The sequence below is a fragment of the Pseudophryne corroboree genome, chromosome 8, assembly GCF_028390025.1.
Source record: "Pseudophryne corroboree isolate aPseCor3 chromosome 8, aPseCor3.hap2, whole genome shotgun sequence".
In the NCBI taxonomy this organism is placed as follows: Eukaryota; Metazoa; Chordata; class Amphibia; order Anura; family Myobatrachidae; genus Pseudophryne; species Pseudophryne corroboree.
In genome coordinates, this window is record NC_086451.1 from 489,318,502 (window position 1) to 489,345,207 (window position 26,706).

The 26,706-nt window shown below is 48.2% G+C and overlaps 2 protein-coding genes across 2 annotated transcripts in view; one reads left to right on the top strand and one right to left on the bottom strand.

The window, feature by feature from the left end:
* Window positions 1-1,089: 1,089 nt before the first annotated feature.
* On the top strand, window positions 1,090-17,992 carry LOC134949687 (uncharacterized). Its single transcript, XM_063938442.1, has 3 exons — window positions 1,090-1,227; window positions 16,827-16,966; window positions 17,126-17,992. Exons 1-3 carry the CDS (start codon window positions 1,104-1,106, stop codon window positions 17,696-17,698), a joined length of 837 nt encoding a protein of 278 aa, XP_063794512.1. The 5' UTR covers window positions 1,090-1,103; the 3' UTR covers window positions 17,699-17,992.
* Window positions 17,565-26,706, bottom strand: part of LOC134949690 (uncharacterized) — a 181,469-nt gene continuing 172,327 nt past the window's right edge. The window contains exon 3 of the mRNA XM_063938445.1: window positions 17,565-18,533. Within this exon, the coding sequence (XP_063794515.1) occupies window positions 18,131-18,533 (403 nt within the window). The 3' untranslated portion in view covers window positions 17,565-18,130. The remainder of the gene's footprint in view (window positions 18,534-26,706) is intronic.

A 26,706-nucleotide genomic window follows, 5' to 3' on the forward strand; every position in this document is an offset into this window, starting at 1 on the left:
CAGGTATACAGATGTCCCCACAGTGCCAGGTATACAGATGCCCCCACAGTGCCAGGTATACAAATGCCCCTCACAGTGCCAGGTATACAGATGCCCCTCACAGTGCCAGGTATACAAATGCCCCTCACAGTGCCAGGTATGCAATTGCCCCTCACAGTGCCAGGTATACAGATGTCCCCACAGTGCCAGGTATACAGATGCCCATCACAGTGCCAGGTATACAAATTCCCCCCACAGTGCCAGGTATAAAAATTCCCCCCCCCCCCCCCCCGTGCTGCTTACCGCTCCTTTCGGCGGGACGCGGAGGAGAGCGCGGCTATGTTGGGTGGCGGCAGGTAAGACTTGAAACCAGCCGCCGGTTCGAGAGCCAATCAGAGCTCACGGACCGGCAGCCGCGGCTCCTGATTGGCTGCCGGTCTGCGAGCTCTGATTGGCTCACGAACCGGCGGCTGGTTTCAAGTCCTACACGCCGCCGCCACCCAACAATAGCCGCGCTCTCCTCCCTGTCCTGACAGCTGAGACACGCTGCCGCCGGACTGAGCGTATGCGGATTTGGTGAAGTGTAACATAGTGGAGTAATGTAAGGCAGGTTGGTATAACCCACACAGAGACACAGGTACGTCTGTCAGTAGCCAGCTGCTTCTGATTGGCTGATTATGGACCTATCACTGATGCCCATGGCCATGCCTATATTATATGACACAATGGGTGAGTTTTATAATTCATGTTTTGTTTCTTTATCTTGTAAGGCGGAATATTAGAGCTGCTCTATTATAAGTACATAAAACAAGGCGGCGAGTACTGAATGTATTTTGCTAGTAAAACAACGGTTATTAATCATTCCTGTGCTTATGGCCCGGGCGGGTGTCAGTGTATCTGGGTGTAAGCACATAAGTCGGGTCCACATGCGACTAGAGGAAAAATGGCTGCGGCTCAGCACGCGGTGTACATACGCTATTTGTACAGGACGGTCTGTTCCTGCATGCACGTGTCATCAGTTCCTGTGTCTCCAGCTGAAAGTGCAGCAAGATGTTCCATTTAGCTGATGCCTATATAGATTCCTTTCATTGACGCGGTTTCTCCTCAGATTCCCATCTGCAGACATGAAATCTCCACTGCGCGAGGTGGGAGCAGCAAGTACAGAGGAGGAAGAGAGGCGCAAAGAAAGCGAGACAGAGCCCAGCGTCAAACATCAGACGCGGAGTGAGAAGGATTCTGGCTACTCAGGTACATGGCTGACCTATAACACACAGCATCCATCTTATCCCACATACCCCGTACTATTCCCATAGCTGGTCCTGTTCCACTCACACGTACCCTAACAAGCGTCATGCCAGAGACTTCTGTGAGAATAATGCACCGCAAACACTATGAAGAGATATTGATGTGCTCTGTTTTATTCCATTAACTCTACATCACTGTGAGACAGACCGGTATCCCCCTGAGATAACCCACCCAAATACTATCTACATACAAGATTTCCTGTATATGGCATAGACAAAGCCCACCATAAAAGAGAGCAACCTTCCTACACTACCACCCTCACCATCTTCTCTCTCTAATCCTCCACTAACATTATCTCCTATCTCTAATCCTTCACTAATATCTACACTACCATCCTCACCATCTTCTCTCTCTAATCCTCCACTAACATCTCCTATCTCTAATTCTTCACTAATATCTACACTACCATCTTCACCATCTTCTCTCTCTAATCCTCCACTATTATCTCCTACCTCTAATCCTTCACTACCACACTCACCATCTTCTATCTCTAATCCTCCACTAACATTATCTCCTATCTCTAATCCTTCACTAACACCTAGACTATCACCCTCACCATCTTCTCTCTCTAATCCTCCACTATTATCTCCTATCTCTAGTCCTTCACTAATATCTACACTACCATCCTCACCATCTTCTATCTCTAATCCTCCACTATTATCTCCTACCTCTAATCCTTCACTAATATCTACACTACCATCCTCACCATCTTCTATCTCTAATCCTCCACTATTATCTCCTATCTCTAATCCTTCACTAACACCTACACTACCACCTTCACCATCTTCTCTATCTAATCCTCCACTAACATGTCCTATCTCTAATCCTTCACTAATATCTACACTACCACCCTAACCATCTTCTCTATCTAATCCTCCACTAACATCTCCTATCTCTAATCCTTCACTACTACCCTCACCATCTTCTATTTCTAATCATCCACTAACATTATCTCCTATCTCTAATCCTTCACTAACACCTACACTATCACCCTCACCATCTTCTCTATCTAATCCTCCACTAAAAATATCTCCTATCTCGAATCCTTCACTAACTCCTACACTATCACCCTCACCATCTTCTCTATCTAACCTCCACTAATATTATTTCTTATCTCTAATCCTTCACGAACATCTACACTACCATCATCACACCTTCTCTATCTAATCCTCCACTAACATTATCTCATATCTCTAATCCTTCACTAACACCTACACTACCACCCGCACAATCTTCTCTATCTAATCCTCCACTAACATCTCCTATCTCTAATACTTCACTACCACCCTCACCATCTTCTATCTCTAATCCTCCACTAACATTATCTCCTATCGCTAATCCTTCACTAACACCAACACTAACACCCTCACCATCTTCACTATCTAATCTTCTACTAACATTATCTCCTATCTCTAATCCTTCACTAACACCTACACTACCACCCTCACCATCTTCTATCTCTAATCCTCCACTATTATCTCCTATCTCTAATCCTTCACTGATATCTACACTACCATCCTCACCAGCTTCTATCTCTAATTCTCCACTAACATTATCTCCTATCTCTAATCCTTCACTAACACCTACACTACCATCCTCACCATCTTCTCTCTCTAATTCTCCACTAACATTATCTCCTATCTCTAATCCTTCACTAACACCCTCACCATCTTCTCTCTCTAATCCTCCACTAACATCTCCTATCTCCAATCCTTCACTACCACCCTCAACGTTTTCTCTCTCTAATCCTTCACTAACACCTACACTACCACCCTCACCATCTTCTCTATCTAATCCTCCACTAACATTATCTCCTATCTCTAATCCTTCACTAACACCTACACTACCATCCTCACATCTTCTCTCTCTAATCCTCCACTAATGTCCACATTGCTACCCTCATAATTTCCTATCTCTAATCCTTCACTACCACCCTCACCATCTTCTCTCTAATCCTTCACTAACATTATCTCCTATCTCTAATCCTTCACTAACACCTACACTACCATCCTCCCCATCTTCTATCTCTAATCCTCCACTAACATTATCTCCAACCTCTAATCCTTCACTACCATCCTCGCCACCTTCACTCTCTAAACCTTCACTAATATCTACCACTACCACCCTCACCATCTTCTCTCTAATCCTCCACTAACATTATCTCCTATCTCTAATCCTCTACTAATATCTACATTTCTACCCTCATTATTTCCTATCTTTAATCCTTCACTAACACCTACACTATCATTCTCACATCTTCTCTATCTAATCCTCCACTAATATTATCTCTCTCTAATCCTTCACTAACATCTACACTACCATCCTCAAATCTTCTCTATCTCATCCTCCACTAATATTATCTCCTATCGCTAATCCTTCACTAACATCTATACTACCATCCTCAAATCTTCTCTATCTAACCTCCACTAATATTATTTCTTATCTCTAATCCTTCACGAACATCTACACTACCATCGTCACACCTTCTCTATCTAATCCTCCACTAACATTGTCATATCTCTAATCCTTCACTAACACTTACACTACCACCCCCACCATCTTCTCTATCTAATCCTTCACTAACATTATCTCCTATCGCTAATCCTTCACTAACACCTACGCTGCTACCCCACCATCTTCTCTAATCCTCAACTAACATTATCTCCTATCTCTAATCCTTCACTAACACCTACACTACCACCCTCATCTCTCTCTAATCCTCTACTAACATTATCTCCTATCTGTAACCCTTCACTAACACCTACATTGCCATCCTTACATCTTCACTATCTAATCCTTCGCTAACTTTATCTCCTATCTCTAATCATTCACTAACATCTACACTACCACCCTCACCATCTTCTCTCTCTAATTCTCCACTAACATTATCCCTATCCTTCACCAGCACCTACACTACCACCCTCACAATCTTCTCTATATAATCCTCCACTAACATTATCTCCTGTCTCTAATCATTCACTAACACCTACACTACCACCCTCACCATCTTCTCTCTCTAATTCTCCACTAACATTATCTCCTATCTCTAATCATTCACTAACATCTACACTACCACCCTCACCATCTTCTCTCTCTAATTCTCCACTAACATTATCCCTATCCTTCACCAGCACCTACACTACCACCCTCACAATCTTCTCTATATAATCCTCCACTAACATTATCTCCTATCTCTAATCATTCACTAACACCTACACTGCCACCCTCACCATCTTCTCTCTCTAATCCTCCACTAACATTATCTTCTATCCTTGACTAACACCTACACTATCATCCTCACTCATCTGTGAGGACCCCCAGGTCTATGTGTGCACCAAACGGGCCTATACCTCACGCAGGGCACCCTGGTTCCTTCTCCGAGTCCTACAGGTTGTACAGGACACACTATAGCAATGGTACAAAATGATACCTTTATTTTACACACACCAGATATACATGTACAATCAGTAATTACAATTAGAATGGCCATCTGTATTAATGCCACTCTGAGAATCTTGCCATGTCCCAGCCACATGAGCCTGTGGAGTCCCCGGGACAACAGCTGAGACTCCCCACTTCTGGCATCTAAGCCTTCAGGAACTGCACTTCCTCCCTAGTCCCTGCCACCATGGATTGGCTGGCCTCTGCATTCCAACATATAAGGCAATTCCAGGGCCATATGCTGTAACCAGGTACATTCCACAGCAGGTGGGGCTCTGGCTAGAAGTGGTCAGCAGCCCAGGCACTGGTCTCCTGGATACACATGACAGGGAGAGGTGGATGTTCTCTTCCCAAGCATCCTTACACCACATATCACAGAAAACCACACATTGCAAAGCACAATGCCATATCAATATATAGTCAAGTCTAAACATGTCACATGCATCTGTAAGTAATGGGATGTAGTTATGTGATCGCAGCGGCTGAGTACGTTCTGGGCAACTCGGAAACGGAACAACGTTTTTTTGTACCGCTCGGCTGCACATGCGATCGCACACTTGCAAAGAAAACATACACTCCCCTATATGCGTGACTATCTGATCGCAGCACTGCAAAAAATAGCTAGCGAGCGATCAACTCGGAATGACCCCCAATATTCTCTGATAGGCACAACCATATAACAAGAGGGACCATTTCCCACACCTAATACATATAGAAAATGACCCTCTCCTATTTGCCAGTTCTCCCTGCCTTCATATGCTGAGAAGCAGGAACAAGCTGTAAAAAGTAAACTCTCTGGCTTACTACTCAGGAATGAGCCAAACTGCAGGTTTGGTAATAATCTCAGGGGCCAGTTAGTAGATGACGTGACGATCCATCTCTAATCATCCACTAACATCTACATTGCTACCTTCATTATCTCTTCTCTCTAATCCTTCAGTAACACCTACAGTACCATCCTCAAATCTGCTCTATCTAATCCTAACATCTACACCACCCTCACTACTAACATCTACACTACCCTCATCATCTCCTATCTCTAATCCTTCACTAACACCTACAGTACCATCCTCAAATCTGCTCTATCTAATCCTAACATCTACACCACCCTCACTACTAACATCTACACTACCCTCATCATCTCCTATCTCTAATCCTTCACTAACACCTACAGTACCATCCTCAAATCTGCTCTATCTAATCATAACATCTACACCACCCTCACTACTAACATCTACACTACCCTCATCATCTCCTATCTCTAATCCTTCACTAACACCTACAGTACCATCCTCAAATCTGCTCTATCTAATCCTAACATCTACACCACCCTCACTACTAACATCTACACTACCCTCATCATCTCCTATCTCTAAATCTTCACTACTAATATCTACACTACCACCCCATCATCTCATCTCTAATCATGTAACATCCACACTAGTACCTTAATTGATCTCTAATCCTTCACTACAGCTACACTACTACCCTCATCATCTATCTCTAATTATCCACCAACATCTACAGTACACTACTACCCTCATCAGTTCCTATCTCTAATTCTCCACTTCCACCCTTATCATCTCCTCTAATCCTCCACTAATATCTGCATTACCACCCTCATCATCTAACTCTAATCCAATACTAACATCTACACTACCACCATCATCTCATATCTCTAATCCCCCACTACATATACACTGCCACCCTCTTAATTTCCTCTCTAGTCCTCGACTAACGTCTGTCCTGCCACTCTCAATATATATCTCTAATCCACCATTACTAACATCTGTACTACTAGCCATATCAGCTCTCTTTTATACTCCACTACTAACATCTACAGTACCACCCTTATCATATCTTATATCTAATACTCCACTGCTAATATCTACACTACCATCTCCTGATCTCGTATCTCTAATTATCCACCACTACCCTCAGTATCTCTTATAATCCTCCAAACTACTAACCTCATCATCTGCCATCTCTAATAATTCACTAACAGCATATACACTTCTGTCCCATCACCTATCTCTAATCCTCCACTACTATCCCCATCATCTCCAGTCACCCACTGCTAATATCTACACCACCCTCATCCTGTCTCAACTCTAATTCTCCAATACTAACAGCATCTACACTACCACCCCATCATCTTCTATCTCTAATCTAGCAATACTAACATTTACACTACCACCCCCATCATATATCTCTAATCCTACACTACCACCCTCATTCTATCCTATCTCTAATCTTCCACTAACATCTACACTACCACCCCCATCATCTACCTCTAATCCTACACTACCACCCTCATTCTATCCTATCTCTAATCTTCCATTAACATCTACACTACCACCCCCATCATCTACCTCTAATCCTTCACTACACACATCTACACTACCACCCTCATCATCTCTCTAATCCTACACTACCACCCTCATTCTATCATATCTCTAATCTTCCATTAACATCTACACTACCACCCCCATCATCTACCTCTAATCATACACTACCACCCTCATCATAGCCTATCTCTAATCTTCCACTAAAATATACACTACCACCATCATCTAATAATCCACTAACATCTACACTACCACCCCCATCATCTACATCTAATCCTACACTACCACCCTCATTCTAGCCTCTCTCTAATCTTCCACTAACATGTACACTACCACCCCCATCATCTACCTCTAATCCTTCACTACACACATCTACACTACCACCCTCATCCTCTTTCATCTTACACTACCACCCTCATCATATCCTATTGCTAATCTTCCACTAACATCTACACTGCCACCCCCATCATCTACCTCTAATCATACACTACCACCCTCATCATAGCCTATCTCTAATCTTCCACTAACATCTACACTACCATCATCTAATAATCCACTAACATCTACACTACCACTCTACTCATATCCTATCTCTAATCTTCCACTAACATTTACACTACCACCCCATCATCTACCTCTAATCCTTAACTACCACCCTCATTCTATCCTATCTCTAATCTTCCACTAACATCTACACTACCACCCCCATCATCCACCTCTAATCCTTAACTACCACCCTCATTCTATCCTATCTCTAATCTTCCACTAACATCTACACTGCCACCCCCATCATCTACCTCTAATCCTACACTACATACATCTACACTACCACCATCATCATCTACCTCTAATCCTTTACTAACATATGTACTACTACCCTAACCATCTCCTATCTCTAATCCTCCACTAACATCTACATGATCATTCCCATCATCTATCATCTCTAGTCCTCCATTACTAACCTCTACACTACTATCTTCATCATTTATCTCTAATTGCCCACTACTAACAGCTACACTACCACCCTCACCATCTTCTATCTCTAATACTCCATGAACATCTGCAATGCTACCCTCATTTGTCCTCTCTCTAATCCTTCACTAACACCAACACTACTACCCTCACCATCTCCTATCTCTAATCCTCAACTACTAACATCTACACTACCACCATCATCACTTTATGGTATAATGGTTTAGCACTGGGTCATGGGTTCGATTCCCACCATGGCCCTAAGAGGGTCACCACTTAATACTTTAGCCCAGTTGGACTACTTACCATTGACCACAACTCTATGCTCTCCATTTTCCAACCAATTTTTAACCCAAGTACAAATTGTTTCCCATACCGAGCTCTCTTAGTTTATGTATCAACCTCATGTGCAGCACAAAGTCAAAGGCTTTAGCAAAATGTAAAAATAGCACATCCACTGCGTTTCCCAAGCTAATTAGGTTTGTTTGACAAGATCTTAGTAATAATCTTGCAGGACCCCAAGTACTCCTGAATGCTTTCCCTTAATATACCTTCTAATATTTTCCGCACTATAGATGTCAGACTTACCGGTCTATAATTTCCAGGATGAGTTTTGCTTCCCTTTATAAATAATGGCACTACATCTGCTATTCGCCAGTCCCTCGGTACCAATCCTGAAGTAATTGAATCATTGAAGATTAAGTATAGAGGCTTTGCTGTTTCTGAGATTGGCTCCATTAAAACTCTAGGGTGAAATCTATCCGGGCCAGGAGATTTATTAATCTTAATTTTGTTGTCTCTCACGGACTACTTCTACGCTCAACCGAGTATTGGGTGATGGGGCATTACCATTTACGTTATTATATAGTATTCCCACCATTTGGTCCTCTGTAGTAAAGACTGACATAAAAAATTCATTCAATTTTTCTTTTTCCAAGTCGTCAATAATCAGAACCCCAACTCACTTTTTACTGGTCCTATATTTTCCTTTTTCAGCCTTTTCTTTGATGTACTTTAAGAACTTTTTTGGGTTTGTTCTGTTTTCCTTTGCGATTTGCTTTTCATTATCTATTTTAGCAGTTCTGATTTCCTTTTTACATTATTACATTCATTATAGTAGAGAAATGACCCCTCATTCCCATCTGACTTGAACACTTTGAAAGCACGCCTCGTTTTCCATTTCTACCCTTGCCTTCTTGTTAAGCCACATCGGTTTATACTTTGTACTCTTGCCTTTGCTGTCCATGGGTATTGAACTCACGCGTATATTTTTCTAGCAACATATTAAAATCATTCCACATTTCAACAGTGTTCTTACCCTTAAACAATGTGTCCCAACCTACGTCCTTTATAGCATTCTTAAGCGTGGTAAAATTTGCCTGTCTAAAATTAAAAGTCTTAGTCGCGCTTTTACATTGCTGGTTTTAGAAACTTATGGGCCGATTCAAACCTGATCGCTAGGCTGCGTTATCTCACAGCCTGCGATCAGGTCTGATCTGCGCATGCGTATGCACCGCACTGTGCAGGCGAGATGGGCCGCAGCAACGGGAATTGCCAGTCAGCGACAGGATGGTGCGAAAATTCTGAACGCACCGGCGATCGCAAGGTGATTGACAGGAAGAGGGTGTTTGTGGGTGGCAACTGACCGTTTCCAGGGAGTGTCCGGAAAAATGCAGGGAGGACCCGGCGTTTTGAGGGAGGGTTTCTGACGTCAGCTCCGGCCCTGATCATTGCAGCGGCTGAGTAAGTCCTGGGCTGCGCAGAGACTGCACAAACATCCAGCAAAAGCGAACGCACACCTGCACACACACAATACCCTTCTCCTGTAGGTCGGCGACTACCTGATCGCAGGGATGCAAAAAACGCACCCTAGCGCTCAGGTCTGAATTACCCCCTTATTTGGAATGAGACCATGGACTTGATCACTGTTACCCAATGTCTCCCTTACCTTGATATTTTACATCGCCCCCACATTATTGGTTATTACTTGGTCCAGTATATTCCTATTTCTAGTTGGTTCCTCAAATACTTGGAACAAGCAGTGATCTTTTATTATGGGTAAAACCCTATTACCCCTAGCTGTATCACATGACTCGTGTATCCACTTTATGTCAGGATGATTGAAAACCCCCATAACGAACACTTCCCCCATTCCGGCAGCCTTTTCTATTTGCTGTAAGAGCTGCTCTTCCTCAGTCACACAATGGGGGTCATTCCGAGTTGTTCGCTCGTTGACGATGTTTGCAACGGAGCGATTAATGCGAAAATGTGCATGCGCATGGTACGCAGTGCGCATGCGCTAAGTATTTTAGCTCAAAACTTAGTAGATTTACTCACGGCAGAACGAAGAAATTTCAACGTTGAAGTGATCGTAGTGTGATTGACAGGAAGTGGGTGTTTCTGGGCGGATACTCAGCGTTTTCACGGCGTTTGCGGAAAAACGCAGGTGTGCCAGGGAAAAACGCGGGAGTGGCTGGAGAAACGGGGGAGTGTCTGGGCGAACGCTGGGTGTGTTTGTAACGTCAAACCAGGAACGAAAAGGACTGAGCTGGTCGCAATGGCAGAGTAAGTCTGGAGCTACTCAGAAACTGCGGGGTAATCGTTCCGAGAAAATTAGCGAATCTTTCGTTCGCAATTCTCCTATGCTATGATACACTCCCAGTAGGCGGCGGCCTAGCGTGTGCAATGCTGCTAAAAGCAGCTAGCGAGCGAACAACTCGGAATCACCCCCCATATCGGGTGACTATGTTATCCCCTGTACCCTCAGAAATAATTTCCTTTAAATAAGGTTTTAATAAAGGCCTGACGTAGAGACATACTCCTCCTCCCCTCTTGTTAGCCCTGTCTCTCCTGAAGAGGGTATAGCCTTCTAAGTTAACTGCCCAGTCAGGAGGATCATCCCACCATGTTTCAGTAATACCTATAACATCACACTGCTCGCTCATTGCTAACACACCCAATTCCCCCTTTTGCCTGACCGGCTTCTTGCGTTTGCCAACATGCATTTTAGGTTAGTAAAACCTTCTTCTGTATATTCTCGCTTTGATATATTTTTTTCTGGTTTGTTGATTACTTGGTTTACCATTATTGGCTGTCCTCCCCCCTCCCCCCCTCCACCCCCATTGTTCTTAATACAACCCTTAATACTTTTCTCACTGAGCATCCCATAATTTCTAGCTATTCCCTCCCCCCAGACATATAGTTTAAAATCTCCTCCAACCTTCTAACCATTCTTCCCTCAACCACCGCAGTCCTCTCCTCATTCAGGTGCAAACCATCATGACAATAAAGATGGCGCCTGACCAAGAAGTCCGCCCAGTGTTCCATAAAGTCAAATCCCTCCTTCCTACACCAGTCTCTAAGCCACACATTTACCTCCCTAATCTCCTTCTGCCTCCCTGGACCAGCGCGTGGCACTGGTAATATTTCAGAGAAATATTACCTTAGATGTCCCTGCCTTAAGTTTATGGACTAGATTTTTAAGGACGTCCCATCTACCTCTAAGTTGGTCGTTTATGACGATGTGCACCAAGACTGCCGGGTCACTCCCAGCCCCTCCCAACAATCTGTCTACCCAGTCCGCAACATGTTGTACCTGAGCACCCGAAAGACAACATAATGTATGATGATCACGGTCCCGGTAGCAGATTACTCTATCTGCCTTACTGATAATTGAGTCCCCTACCACCACAATCTGGCTGGGTACCTCAGATACAACTGTCCTCTCTGTGCCAGAGGGACCATTCCTCTCGTTGCTAGGGGAAATGATCTCATCAAGCTCCACCATTTCTGCACTGCCATCCCCGGTATCTTTGTCCAATCGGGTGACTCTGCTGGGATTGGTCAGCCCCGAACTGGCCTGCCTCTTTCTTCTTCTCCTTTTAACTGTAACCCAACTGCCTACCTGTCCATCCTCCTCTATTTCTGCTTCTCCCTGCTCCCCTAATGCCTCCATGGTGAGCTGCAAACTATGTTCGAGATTGGCAATCTCCCTCAGTGTTGCAATGGTCTGCCTTAGATCAGTTACCTGGGCTCCCAAGGAGACCATTTGCTCACATCTTGTGCAGAGGTTCTCACCCGGGAACATTTGCTCCAAGTGTGCATACATCTAGCAAGATATGCACTGTGTGAGACAGTCAGTCCTGCTCCCGCTCATTCTGTTTGGATTAAAGTCCCTTTGACCTAAGGTGGGGTCCTGCTTCTTTGTTATAAGTGTAATATAAGTGTAAGTCCCCTCTTGTACAGAGACTTGTCAACCTCTACAAAACCGCTTAAGGAAATGCAATCCAATTTACCAAGAGCTATAGAAAAACAGACACAAATACAAATGAACCTATGCTTATGAGCACCCGTAAATAATGAAGATGATACTTGCGTGTCTGGATGTGTGTCAAGAACTTCTCACACAGCACTAGATGACACACACATAGCTAGCGACCTCCTCCAAGAACCAGAAGCCCTGTAGGTGTTGAATCTTGCACTGATGCCTGATACGATGCCCATTCTGCTGTGATGCACATATTGGATCTGCTCCTAATGTTCTCTCCAATGACCTGCACCTGCTAACTTCCTTACACCGTCATACACCTGCAGAATGCACCTGCCAGACACTCTAATGCAGTGTGCCAGGCGCTGTCTCGGGGCAAGGTACTGGAACGGAGCAGCAGCACTCTGCCTGGGCTCCCCCTGCTCCCTGCTCCATGACAATCAGCGCGCTTACAGTCCTCCTGTCCGGCAAAATTCTGCTTTGGTTTTTCTCATCCTCTGACTCAGCGGTTCAGCGTTTCACCTGCACGGAGCAGTAGCGCTCTAACCGCGCTCCTCTGCTGCCTGCTCCTTACAGCGCGTGCTCCGTCCTCGCCAGTCGCTCTTCCGGTTCAGGTATCAGCCCCAGTTCCAGAATCTGGTCAACAGTGTCTCATAGCGTCTGCATCCTAGTAGGTTAATTGCCTCATGCCTAGTGTGTGTGTGTGTGTGTGTGTGTGTGTGTGTGTGTGTGTGCGCATGTACATGGGCAGACTAGATGGGCCAAGTGGTTCTTATTTGCCATGAATCTCTATGTTTCTATCTCCTATCTCTAATCCTATACTATAAACAACATCTACACTAACATCCCCATTATATACAATCACTAATCCTCCACTAGTAACATCTACCCTCATCTCTGATCCTCCACTAGTAACATCTACCCTCATCTCTGATCCTCTACTGCTAACATCTACCCTCATCTCTGATCCTCCACTGCTAACATCTACCCTCATCTCTGATCCTCCACTGCTAACATCTACCCTAATCTCTGATCATCCACTGCTAACATCTACCCTCATCTCTACTCCTCCACTGCTAACATCTACCCTCATCTCTGATCCTCAACTGCTAACATCTACCCTCATCTCTGATCCTCCACTGCTAACATCTACCCTCATCTCTACTCCTCCACTGCTAACATCTACCCTCATCTCTGATCCTCAACTGCTAACATCTACCCTCATCTCTGGTCCTTCACTTCTAACATCTACCCTCATCTCTGATCCTCCACTGCTAACATCTACCCTCATCTCTGATCCTCCACTGCTAACATCTACCCTCATCTCTGATCCTCCACTGCTAACATATACCCTCATCTCTGATCCTCCACTGCTAACATCTACCCTCATCTCTGATCCTCCACTGCTAACATCTACCCTCATCTCTACTCCTCCACTGCTAACATCTACCCTCATCTCTGATCCTCAACTGCTAACATCTACCCTCATCTCTGATCCTCCACTTCTAACATCTACCCTCATCTCTGATCCTCCACTGCTAACATCTACCCTCATCTCTGATCCTCCACTGCTAACATCTACCCTCATCTCTGATCATCCACTGCTAACATCTACCCTCATCTCTACTCCTCCACTGCTAACATCTACCCTCATCTCTGATCCTCAACTGCTAACATCTACCCTCATCTCTGATCCTCCACTGCTAACATCTACCCTCATCTCTACTCCTCCACTGCTAACATCTACCCTCATCTCTGACCATTCACTGCTAACATCTACCCTCATCTCTACTCCTCCACTGCTAACATCTACCCTCATCTCTGATCCTCCACTGCTAACATCTACCCTCATCTCTGATCCTCCACTGCTAACATCTACCCTCATCTCTGATCCTCCACTAGTAACATCTACCCTCATCTCTGAGCCTCCACTGCTAACATCTACCCTCATCTCTGATCCTCAACTGCTAACATCTACCCTCATCTCTGATCCTCCACTGCTAACATCTACCCTCATCTCTGATCCTCCACTGCTAACATCTACCCTCAACCTCTGATCCTCCACTAGTAACATCTACCCTCATCTCTGATCCTCCACTGCTGACATCTACCCTCATCTCTACTCCTCCACTGCTAACATCTACCCTCATCTCTGATCCTCCACTGCTAACATCTACACTCATCTCTGATCCTCCACTGCTAACATCTACCCTCATCTCTGAGCCTCCACTGCTAGCATCTACCCTCATCTCTGATCCTCCACTGCTAACATCTACCCTCATCTCTGATCCTCCACTGCTAACATATACCCTCATCTCTGATCCACCACTGCTGACATCTACCCTCATCTCTGATCCTCCACTGCTGACATCTACCCTCATCTCTGATCCTCCACTGCTGACATCTACCCTCATCTCTGATCCTCCACTGCTGACATCTACCCTCATCTCCGATCCTCCACTGCTAACATCTACCCTCATCTCTGAGCCTCCACTGCTAACATCTACCCTCATCTCTGATCCTCCACTGCTAACATCTACCCTCATCTCTGATCCACCACTGCTAACATATACCCTCATCTCTGATCCACCACTGCTAACATCTACCCTCATCTCTACTTCTCCACTACTAACATCTACCATCATCTCTGATCCTCCGCTTCTAGCATCTACCCTCATCTCTGATCCTCCACTGCTAACATCTACCCTCATCTCTGATCCTCCACTACTAACATCTACCCTCATCTCTGATCCTTCACTGCTAACATCTACCCTCATCTCTGATCCTACACTACTAACATCTACCCTCATCTCTGATCCTCCACTGCTGACATCTACCCTCATCTCTGATCCTCCACTGCTAACATATACCACTTATCTCTGATCCTCCACTGCTAACATCTACCCTCATCTCTGATCCTCCACTACTAACATCTACCCTCATCTCTGATCCTCCACTTCTAGCATCTACTCTCATCTCTGATCCTACACTACTAACATCTACCCTCATCTCTGATCCTCCACTGCTGACATCTACCCTCATCTCTAATCCTTCACTGCTGACATCTACCCTCATCTCTGATCCACCACTGCTAACATCTACCCTCATCTCTGATCCTCCACTGCTAACATCTACCCTCATCTCTGATCCTCCACTGCTAACATCTACCCTCATCTCTGATCCTCCACTGCTAACATCTACCCTCATCTCTGAGCCTCCACTGCTAGCATCTACCCTCATCTCTGATCCTCCACTGCTAACATCTACCCTCATCTCTGATCCTCCACTGCTAACATATACCCTCATCTCTGATCCACCACTGCTGACATCTACCCTCATCTCTGATCCTCCACTACTGACATCTACCCTCATCTCTGATCCTCCACTGCTGACATCTACCCTCATCTCTGATCCTCCACTGCTGACATCTACCCTCATCTCCGATCCTCCACTGCTAACATCTACCCTCATCTCTGAGCCTCCACTGCTAACATCTACCCTCATCTCTGATCCTCCACTGCTAACATCTACCCTCATCTCTGATCCACCACTGCTAACATATACCCTCATCTCTGATCCACCACTGCTAACATCTACCCTCATCTCTACTTCTCCACTACTAACATCTACCATCATCTCTGATCCTCCGCTTCTAGCATCTACCCTCATCTCTGATCCTCCACTGCTAACATCTACCCTCATCTCTGATCCTCCACTACTAACATCTACCCTCATCTCTGATCCTTCACTGCTAACATCTACCCTCATCTCTGATCCTACACTACTAACATCTACCCTCATCTCTGATCCTCCACTGCTGACATCTACCCTCATCTCTGATCCTCCACTGCTAACATATACCACTTATCTCTGATCCTCCACTGCTAACATCTACCCTCATCTCTGATCCTCCACTGCTAACATCTACCCTCATCTCTGATCCTCCACTACTAACATCTACCCTCATCTCTGATCCTCCACTTCTAGCATCTACTCTCATCTCTGATCCTACACTACTAACATCTACCCTCATCTCTGATCCTCCACTGCTGACATCTACCCTCATCTCTAATCCTTCACTGCTGACATCTACCCTCATCTCTGATCCACCACTGCTAACATCTACCCTCATCTCTGATCCTCCACTGCTAACATCTACCCTCATCTCTGATCCTCCACTGCTAACATCTACCCTCATCTCTGATCCTCCACTGCTAACATCTACCCTCATCTCTGAGCCTCCACTGCTAACATCTACCCTCATCTCTGATCCACCACTGCTAACATCTACCCTCATCTCTGATCCTCCACTGCTAACATCTACCCTCATCTCTGATCCTTCCCTGCTGACATTTACCCTCATCTCTGATCCACCACTGCTAACATCTACCCTCATCTCTAATCCTCCACTACTCACTACACTAACCCCCCCCCCCTCCCCCCATCATCTTATTACTTCCTTTGCCTCTTTTCCTCCAACACTAACAGTTGCATCCTCTGGTACCTCCTCACAGACAGCAGCTCAGACAGCACCAGCTCTGAGGAAACTCCACATCCAACAAAGAACAGCACACCAGATGACACTCAGAAAGTGGAACAGGCACCAGTGACATATACCCCTGTGTACATACTGCAGAATGTTGTCCTGGAACAGGTGAGAGACAGGGAGATGAGGAAAATATATATCTCTCAGACATGCCCTGCCTGTTAGGGTCCTGCCCAGGCAATGTGGAGTCACTGATGATTCTCTGTGTGTGGAATAAGCTCAGACAGTTGTTTTGGTAATTGACACTTTAATTTCTTTTCTTTGTAGCCACGGATCGTTCTACTCCAGGGACCCCTATGTCGCCATCATAAGCGATCATCCCCAGATTCCTACCTACCCATCCTACGCTCTTATCCCAAGATCGCTCCTCGTCTTGCCCCTACACCCCCATCTACCCCAAATTCAACTGCTGGAAGTCCTGCTCCCACCACACTCCTGGAGGTGTCCCTCCGCTCTCTAGCACTGCTGCGCCGGACACGGGAGACACAGCGATCTATTCGGGAGCTGAGGGCGCATGCTATATTATACCAACGGGCGCTACGCGGTGAGGAGGGGGGATGGGAGCGGCTGCAGAGAGCCATGGAAAGGAGTGGAAGTTACCGTAATAGGCGCCCCTTGCCCGGCACAGATGGGATACCACAAGCAGAAGAGTCATTGGCCAGCTCAGTGACCCCATTGGATGACCCTGTGACCTCAGAGATAGGCAATATGGTACTGGAAGAAAACGGCATAACATCATCAGAGGATGGAGACACAGAAACAGAGGAAGTGATATCATCAGGGAATTCTGTGATGTCACCAGAGGCTGTATCCTCAGAAGGTGAAGAAGGCAACATATGATGGCGATGAGTGACATCATTGGCTAAGACCTCATTGAATGTAGCCCTCCTCTCTGCGGCATCTCAGGGGGCTGGGCCCCAACACACAATTTTTATATATCAAATGTTGTAAAAGAAAAAAAAAAAGCGCCAACATTTATAAGTAATTTCTGTATATAACAAAATAATTCTCTCTCTAGAAGTCACATGAAAAAAGCAGATAATCCTCATCAATTCCTGACGAGTTACTTGCTGTAGAAATGAGTGCAATCTATTTATACTATACCACAATACAACATGATCTGCATTTGGCAAACACTTGTCTGACTGTTTCCTTGCTGTTACACCCAGCACAATAACGACACACAGTGGACACTCTGGGTATTGCAGTGTGGTAACGGCACAAGAAGTTTCTGTCCTTTATTTCCACTTCCATCCCTCTCCCAGCCCCACGTTACAGGTCCATAAGTAGCGATCCCTCCTGCTTGCGTTTTTTAGCTTTCTTCTTGGTACTACCTGACCATTGAGATTGCCCCACGTTGTCCGGGACGGCTCGTGGGGCAGTAGCTCCGAATGGGCGATATCTCTGCTTTAGCCCCTGAGGAATGAGTAGGGGGGGCCTGTCTGGAATGCTGTTTAGGGCTGTGTGGTCCCCATGGGCCTCTGCCAGGGTGATGATACCCTGGAACGGTGGGGCACAAACCAGGCTCCCCGCAGAGGGCTCCGGAGAGCAGAGCAAGGCCCGGAAAGGGCTATCACTGCGGGGGGAAGACATGACGTGGTAATATTTCTTGACGCTGTTAACCTTCATCTTCTGCATCTTGTACCCAGACAGCGGGAGGCGATGAGAGCTGAAGCTGGAGGTGGTAAGGTGAGAGAAGTGGACATACATTAGACAACTACACAGTGTATACTGACCAGTAGCTACCTAACATATAGAAGGCTATTCCACCTGCAGGCTACTTGTGCATACCCCCCTGCAATCTCACCACTGTGGTAATTACAACATGAGGCTCTGATCATGGAACTCACGGGAGCCCTTCCATACCCAGAGCGACAAAGCCTGCAAGACTAACTGCAGGAGTAAGAGGGTCAATCTCCACCTTGGTAATACCATATTGCACCCCGGTGGGGCAGATGTCATATGTGCAGCAGAGAGATTTATAGTTGGGAGGGGAGCGTTTGACTTGCAGTGTAAAACAAAGCCGGCCAGTAATTCCCCTGCATTGCATGCGGTGTCCAGCTTACTCCTGCCGCTGTCTCCGACACACAGCGAGGCCGATATATAGCAAATACAATAAGGCCACACATGTATGGGACCCATACACCCACATCTAGGAGCTGCTGCTGACGACATAATTATGGGGGAATGTATTCTCCTACGCGCAGCAGACTTCCTGTAGTGTCTGTATATGACATCATCAGCTTATACCTTTATATCTGTCATCGTTACAGGAACCTCTTTCATATAAGTCATTGTGTATCTAGTGGCTCAGTCACATATAGTGCTGGCAGCCATTTATGAGAAGAGGAAACCCTGTTCAGGGATCTTACATACATCTGTAACCAACCACCACCTAGAGAGAGGTTCTGCATCAGCACGACCGGTCACTGGGGCCCTGTACTATCACCTCCATGTTCCCAGAGGTTCTGCACCAGCACGACCGGTCACTGGGGCCCTATACTATCACCTCCATGTTCCCAGAGGTTCTGCATCAGCACGACCGGTCACTGGGGCCCTGTACTATCACCTCCATGTTCCCAGAAATTCTGCATCAGCACGACCGGTCACTGGGGCCCTGTACTATCACCTCCATGTTCCCAGAGGTTCTGCATCAGCACGACCGGTCACTGGGGCCCTGTACTATCACCTCCATGTTCCCAGAGGTTCTGCATCAGCACGACCGGTCACTGGGGCCCTGTACTATCACCTCCATGTTCCCAGAGGTTCCGCATCAGCACGACCAGTCACTGGGGCCCTGTATTATCACCTCCATGTTCCCAGAGGTTCCGCATCAGCACGACCGGTCACTGGGGCCCTGTACTATCACCTCCATGTTCCCAGAGGTTCTGCACCAGCACGACCGGTCACTGGGGCCCTGTACTATCACCTCCATGTTCCCAGAGGTTCTGCACCAGCACGACCGGTCACTGGGACCCTGTACTATCACCTCCATGTTCCCAGAGGTTCTGCATCAGCACGACAGGTCACTGGGGCCCTGTACTATCACCTCCATGTTCCCAGAGGTTCTGCATCAGCACGACCAGTCACTGGAGCCCTGTACTATCACCTCCATGTTCCCAGAGGTTCTGCACCAGGACGACCGGTCACTGGGGCCCTGTACTATCACCTCCATGTTCCCAGAGGTTCTGCACCAGCACGACCGGTCACTGGGGCCCTGTACTATCACCTCCATGTTCCCAGAGGTTCTGCATCAGCACGACCGGTCACTGGGTTCTGCATCAGCACGACCAGTCACTGGGGCCCTGTACTATCACCTCCATGTTCCCAGAGGTTCTGAATCAGCACGACCAGTCACTGGGGCCCTGTACTATCACCTCCATGTTCCCAGAGGTTCTGCATCAGCACGACCGGTCACTGGGGCCCTGTACTATCACCCCCATGTTCCCAGAGGTTCTGCATCAGCACGACCAGTCACTGGGGCCCTGTACTATCACCTCCATGTTCCCAGAGGTTCTGCATCAGCACGACCGGCCACTGGAGCCCTGTACTATCACCACCATGTTCCCAGAGATTCTGCATCAGCACGACCAGTCACTGGGGCCCTGTACTATCACCTCCATGTTCCCAGAGGTTCTGCATCAGCACGACCGGTCACTGGGGCCCTGTACTATCACCTCCATGTTCCCAGAGGTTCCGCATCAGCACGACCGGTCACTGGGGCCCTGTACTATCACCCCCATGTTCCCAGAGGTTCCGCATCAGCACGACCGGTCACTGGGGCCCTGTACTATCACCCCCATGTTCCCAGAGGTTCTGCATCAGCACGACCGGTCACTGGGGCCCTGTACTATCACCTCCATGTTCCCAGAGGTTCTGCATCAGCATGACCGGTCACTGGGGCCCTGTACTATCACCTCCATGTTCCCAGAGGTTCTGCATCAGCATGACCAGTCACTGGGGCCCTGTACTATCACCTCCATGTTCCCAGAGGTTCTGCATCAGCACGACCAGTCACTGGGGCCCTGTACTATCACCTCCATGTTCCCAGAGGTTCTGCACCAGCACGACCGGTCACTGTGGCCCTGTACTATCACCTCCATGTTTCCAGAGGTTCTGCATCAGCACGACAGGTCACTGGGGCCCTGTACTATCACCTCCATGTTCCCAGAGGTTCTGCATCAGCACGACCAGTCACTGGAGCCCTGTACTATCACCTCCATGTTCCCAGAGGTTCTGCACCAGCACGACCGGTCACTGGGGCCCTGTACTATCACCTCCATGTTCCAAGAGGTTCTGAACCAGCACGACCGGTCACTGGGGCCCTGTACTATCACCTCCATGTTCCCAGAGGTTCTGCATCAGCACGACCGGTCACTGGGGCCCTGTACTATCACCTCCATGTTCCCAGAGGTTCTGCACCAGCACGACCGGTCACTGGGGCCCTGTACTATCACCTCCATGTTCCCAGAGGTTCTGCATCAGCACGACCGGTCACTGGGGCCCTGTACTATCACCTCCATGTTCCCAGAGGTTCTGCATCAGCACGACCAGTCACTGGGGCCCTGTACTATCACCTCTATGTTCCCAGAGGTTCTGCATCAGCACGACCGGTCACTGGAGCCCTGTACTATCACCACCATGTTCCCAGAGATTCTGCATCAGCACGACCAGTCACTGGGGCCCTGTACTATCACCTCCATGTTCCCAGAGGTTCTGCATCAGCACGACCAGTCACTGGAGCCCTGTACTATCACCTCCATGTTCCCAGAGGTTCCGCATCAGCACGACTAGTCAATGGGGCCCTGTACTATCACCTCCATGTTCCCTGAGGTTCCGCATCAGCACGACCAGTCACTGGAGCCCTGTACTATCACCTCCATGTTCCCAGAGGTTCTGCATCAGCACGACCAGTCACTGGGGCCCTGTACTATCACCTCCATGTTCCCAGAGGTTCTGCATCAGTACGACCAGTCACTGGAGCCCTGTACTATCACCTCCATGTTCCCAGAGGTTCTGCATCAGCACGACCGGTCACTGGGGCCCTGTACTATCACCTCCATGTTCCCAGAGGTTCTGCATCAGCATGACCGGTCACTGGGGCCCTGTACTATCACCCCCATGTTCCCAGAGATTCAGCATCAGCACGACCAGTCACTGGGGCCCTGTACTATCATCCCCATGTTCCCAGAGGTTCTGCATCAGCACGACCGGTCACTGGAGCCCTGTACTATCACCTCCATGTTCCCAGAGGTTCTGCATCAGCACGACCGGTCACTGGGGCCCTGTACTATCACCTCCATGTTCCCAGAGGTTCCGCATCAGCACGACCGGTCACTGGGGCCCTGTACTATCACCCCCATATTCCCAGAGGTTCCGCATCAGCACGACCGGTCACTGGGGCCCTGTACTATCACCTCCATGTTCCCAGAGATTCTGCATCAGCACGACCAGTCACTGGGGCCCTGTACTATCACCTCCATGTTCCCAGAGGTTCTGCATCAGCACGACCGGTCACTGGGGCCCTGTACTATCACCTCCATGTTCCCAGAGGTTCTGCATCAGCACGACCAGTCACTGGGGCCCTGTACTATCACCTCTATGTTCCCAGAGGTTCTGCATCAGCACGACCGGTCACTGGAGCCCTGTACTATCACCACCATGTTCCCAGAGATTCTGCATCAGCACGACCAGTCACTGGGGCCCTGTACTATCACCTCCATGTTCCCAGAGGTTCTGCATCAGCACGACCGGTCACTGGGGCCCTGTACTATCACCTCCATGTTCCCAGAGGTTCTGCATCAGCACGACCAGTCACTGGAGCCCTGTACTATCACCTCCATGTTCCCAGAGGTTCCGCATCAGCACGACCAGTCACTGGGGCCCTGTACTATCACCTCCATGTTCCCAGAGGTTCCGCATCAGCACGACCGGTCACTGGGGCCCTGTACTATCACCTCCATGTTCCCAGAGGTTCCGCATCAGCACGACCAGTCACTGGGGCCCTGTACTATCACCTCCATGTTCCCAGAGGTTCCGCATCAGCACGACCGGTCACTGGGGCCCTGTACTATCACCCCCATGTTCCCAGAGGTTCTGCATCAGCACGACCGGTCACTGGGGCCCTGTACTATCACCTCCATGTTCCCAGAGGTTCTGCATCAGCATGACCGGTCACTGGGGCCCTGTACTATCACCTCCATGTTCCCAGAGGTTCTGCATCAGCAAGACCAGTCACTGGGGCCCTGTACTATCACCTCCATGTTCCCAGAGGTTCTGCATCAGCACGACCAGTCACTGGGGCCCTGTACTATCACCCCCATGTTCCCAGAGGTTCCGCATCAGCACGACCGGTCACTGGGGCCCTGTACTATCACCTCCATGTTCCCAGAGGTTCTGCATCAGCATGACCGGTCACTGGGGCCCTGTACTATCACCTCCATGTTCCCAGAGGTTCTGCATCAGCATGACCAGTCACTGGGGCCCTGTACTATCACCTCCATGTTCCCAGAGGTTCTGCATCAGCACGACCAGTCACTGGGGCCCTGTACTATCACCTCCATGTTCCCAGAGGTTCCGCATCAGCACGACCGGTCACTGGGGCCCTGTACTATCACCCCCATGTTCCCAGAGATTCTGCATCAGCACGACCAGACACTGGGGCCCTGTACTATCACCTCCATGTTCCCAGAGGTTCTGCATTAGCACGACCGGTCACTGGGGCCCTGTACTATCACCTCCATGTTCCCAGACGTTCTGCATCAGCACGACCGGTCACTGGGGCCCTGTACTATCACCTCCATGTTCCCAGAGATTCTGCATCAGCACGACCGGTCACTGGGGCCCTGTACTATCACCTCCATGTTCCCAGAGATTCTGCATCAGCACGACCGGTCACTGGGGCCCTGTACTATCACCTCCATGTTCCCAGAGGTTCTGCATCAGCATGACCAGTCACTGGGGCCCTGTACTATCACCTCCATGTTCCCAGAGGTTCTGCATCAGCACGACCAGTCACTGGGGCCCTGTACTATCACCCCCATGTTCCCAGAGGTTCCGCATCAGCACGACCGGTCACTGGGGCCCTGTACTATCACCTCCATGTTCCCAGAGGTTCTGCATCAGCATGACCGGTCACTGGGGCCCTGTACTATCACCTCCATGTTCCCAGAGGTTCTGCATCAGCATGACCAGTCACTGGGGCCCTGTACTATCACCTCCATGTTCCCAGAGGTTCTGCATCAGCACGACCAGTCACTGGGGCCCTGTACTATCACCCCCATGTTCCCAGAGGTTCCGCATCAGCACGACCGGTCACTGGGGCCCTGTACTATCACCCCCATGTTCCCAGAGATTCTGCATCAGCACGACCAGACACTGGGGCCCTGTACTATCACCTCCATGTTCCCAGAGGTTCTGCATTAGCACGACCGGTCACTGGGGCCCTGTACTATCACCTCCATGTTCCCAGACGTTCTGCATCAGCACGACCGGTCACTGGGGCCCTGTACTATCACCTCCATGTTCCCAGAGATTCTGCATCAGCACGACCGGTCACTGGGGCCCTGTACTATCACCTCCATGTTCCCAGAGATTCTGCATCAGCACGACCGGTCACTGCGGCCCTGTACTAATGAGCGCCTGAAATTTTTCGGGTTTTGTGTTTTGGTTTTGGGTTCGGTTCCGCGGCCGTGTTTTGGGTTCGAACGCGTTTTGGCAAAACCTCACCGAATTTTTTTTGTCGGATTCGGGTGTGTTTTGGATTCGGGTGTTTTTTTCAAAAAACACTAAAAAACAGCTTAAATCATAGAATTTGGGGGTCATTTTGATCCCAAAGTATTATTAACCTCAAAAACCATAATTTACACTCATTTTCAGTCTATTCTGAATACCTCACACCTCACAATATTATTTTTAGTCCTAAAATTTGCACCGAGGTCGCTGTGTGAGTAAGATAAGCGACCCTAGTGGCCGACACAAACACCGGGCCCATCTAGGAGTGGCACTGCAGTGTCACGCAGGATGTCCCTTCCAAAAAACCCTCCCCAAACAGCACATGACGCAAAGAAAAAAAGAGGCGCAATGAGGTAGCTGTGTGAGTAAGATTAGCGACCCTAGTGGCCGACACAAACACCGGGCCCATCTAGGAGTGGCACTGCAGTGTCACGCAGGATGTCCCTTCCAAAAAACCCTCCCCAAACAGCACATGACGCAAAGAAAAAAAGAGGCGCAATGAGGTAGCTGTGTGAGTAAGATTAGCGACCCTAGTGGCCGACACAAACACCGGGCCCATCTAGGAGTGGCACTGCAGTGTCACGCAGGATGTCCCTTCCAAAAAACCCTCCCCAAACAGCACATGACGCAAAGAAATAAAGAGGCGCAATGAGGTAGCTGTGTGAGTAAGATTAGCGACCCTAGTGGCTGACACAAACACCGGGCCCATCTAGGAGTGGCACTGCAGTGTCACGCAGGATGTCCCTTCCAAAAAACCCTCCCCAAACAGCACATGACGCAAAGAAAAAAAGAGGCGCAATGAGGTAGCTGACTGTGTGAGTAAGATTAGCGACCCTAGTGGCCGACACAAACACCGGGCCCATCTAGGAGTGGCACTGCAGTGTCACGCAGGATGTCCCTTCCAAAAAACCCTCCCCAAACAGCACATGACGCAAAGAAAAAAAGAGGCGCAATGAGGTAGCTGTGTGAGTAAGATTAGCGACCCTAGTGGCCGTCACAAACACCGGGCCCATCTAGGAGTGGCACTGCAGTGTCACGCAGGATGTCCCTTCCAAAAAACCCTCCCCAAACAGCACATGACGCAAAGAAAAAAAGAGGCGCAATGAGGTAGCTGACTGTGTGAGTAAGATTAGCGACCCTAGTGGCCGACACAAACACCGGGCCCATCTAGGAGTGGCACTGCAGTGTCACGCAGGATGTCCCTTCCAAAAAACCCTCCCCAATCAGCACATGATGCAAAGAAAAAGAAAAGAAAAAAGAGGTGCAAGATGGAATTGTCCTTGGGCCCTCCCACCCACCCTTATGTTGTATAAACAGGACATGCACACTTTAACCAACCCATCATTTCAGTGACAGGGTCTGCCACACGACTGTGACTGATATGACGGGTTGGTTTGGACCCCCCCCCAAAAAAGAAGCAATTAATCTCTCCTTGCACAAACTGGCTCTACAGAGGCAAGATGTCCACCTCATCTTCACCCTCCGATATATCACCGTGTACATCCCCCTCCTCACAGATTATCAATTCGTCCCCACTGGAATCCACCATCTCAGCTCCCTGTGTACTTTGTGGAGGCAATTGCTGCTGGTCAATGTCTCCGCGGAGGAATTGATTATAATTCATTTTAATGAACATCATCTTCTCCACATTTTCTGGATGTAACCTCGTACGCCGATTGCTGACAAGGTGAGCGGCGGCACTAAACACTCTTTCGGAGTACACACTTGTGGGAGGGCAACTTAGGTAGAATAAAGCCAGTTTGTGCAAGGGCCTCCAAATTGCCTCTTTTTCCTGCCAGTATAAGTACGGACTGTGTGACGTGCCTACTTGGATGCGGTCACTCATATAATCCTCCACCATTCTATCAATGTTGAGAGAATCATATGCAGTGACAGTAGACGACATGTCCGTAATCGTTGTCAGGTCCTTCAGTCCGGACCAGATGTCAGCATCAGCAGTCGCTCCAGACTGCCCTGCATCACCGCCAGCGGGTGGGCTCGGAATTCTGAGCCTTTTCCTCGCACCCCCAGTTGCGGGAGAATGTGAAGGAGGAGATGTTGACAGGTCGCGTTCCGCTTGACTTGACAATTTTGTCACCAGCAGGTCTTTCAAC

Bases quoted from the DNA above. Each gene is read 5' to 3' on its own strand.
- LOC134949687 (XM_063938442.1), top strand. From the start codon at position 1,104: ATGAAATCTCCACTGCGCGAGGTGGGAGCAGCAAGTACAGAGGAGGAA. The intron at 1,228-16,826 runs GTACATGGCTGA...ACCTCCTCACAG, and splicing joins GAAGGATTCTGGCTACTCAG to ACAGCAGCTCAGACAGCACC. The intron at 16,967-17,125 runs GTGAGAGACAGG...TTTTCTTTGTAG, and splicing joins AGAATGTTGTCCTGGAACAG to CCACGGATCGTTCTACTCCA.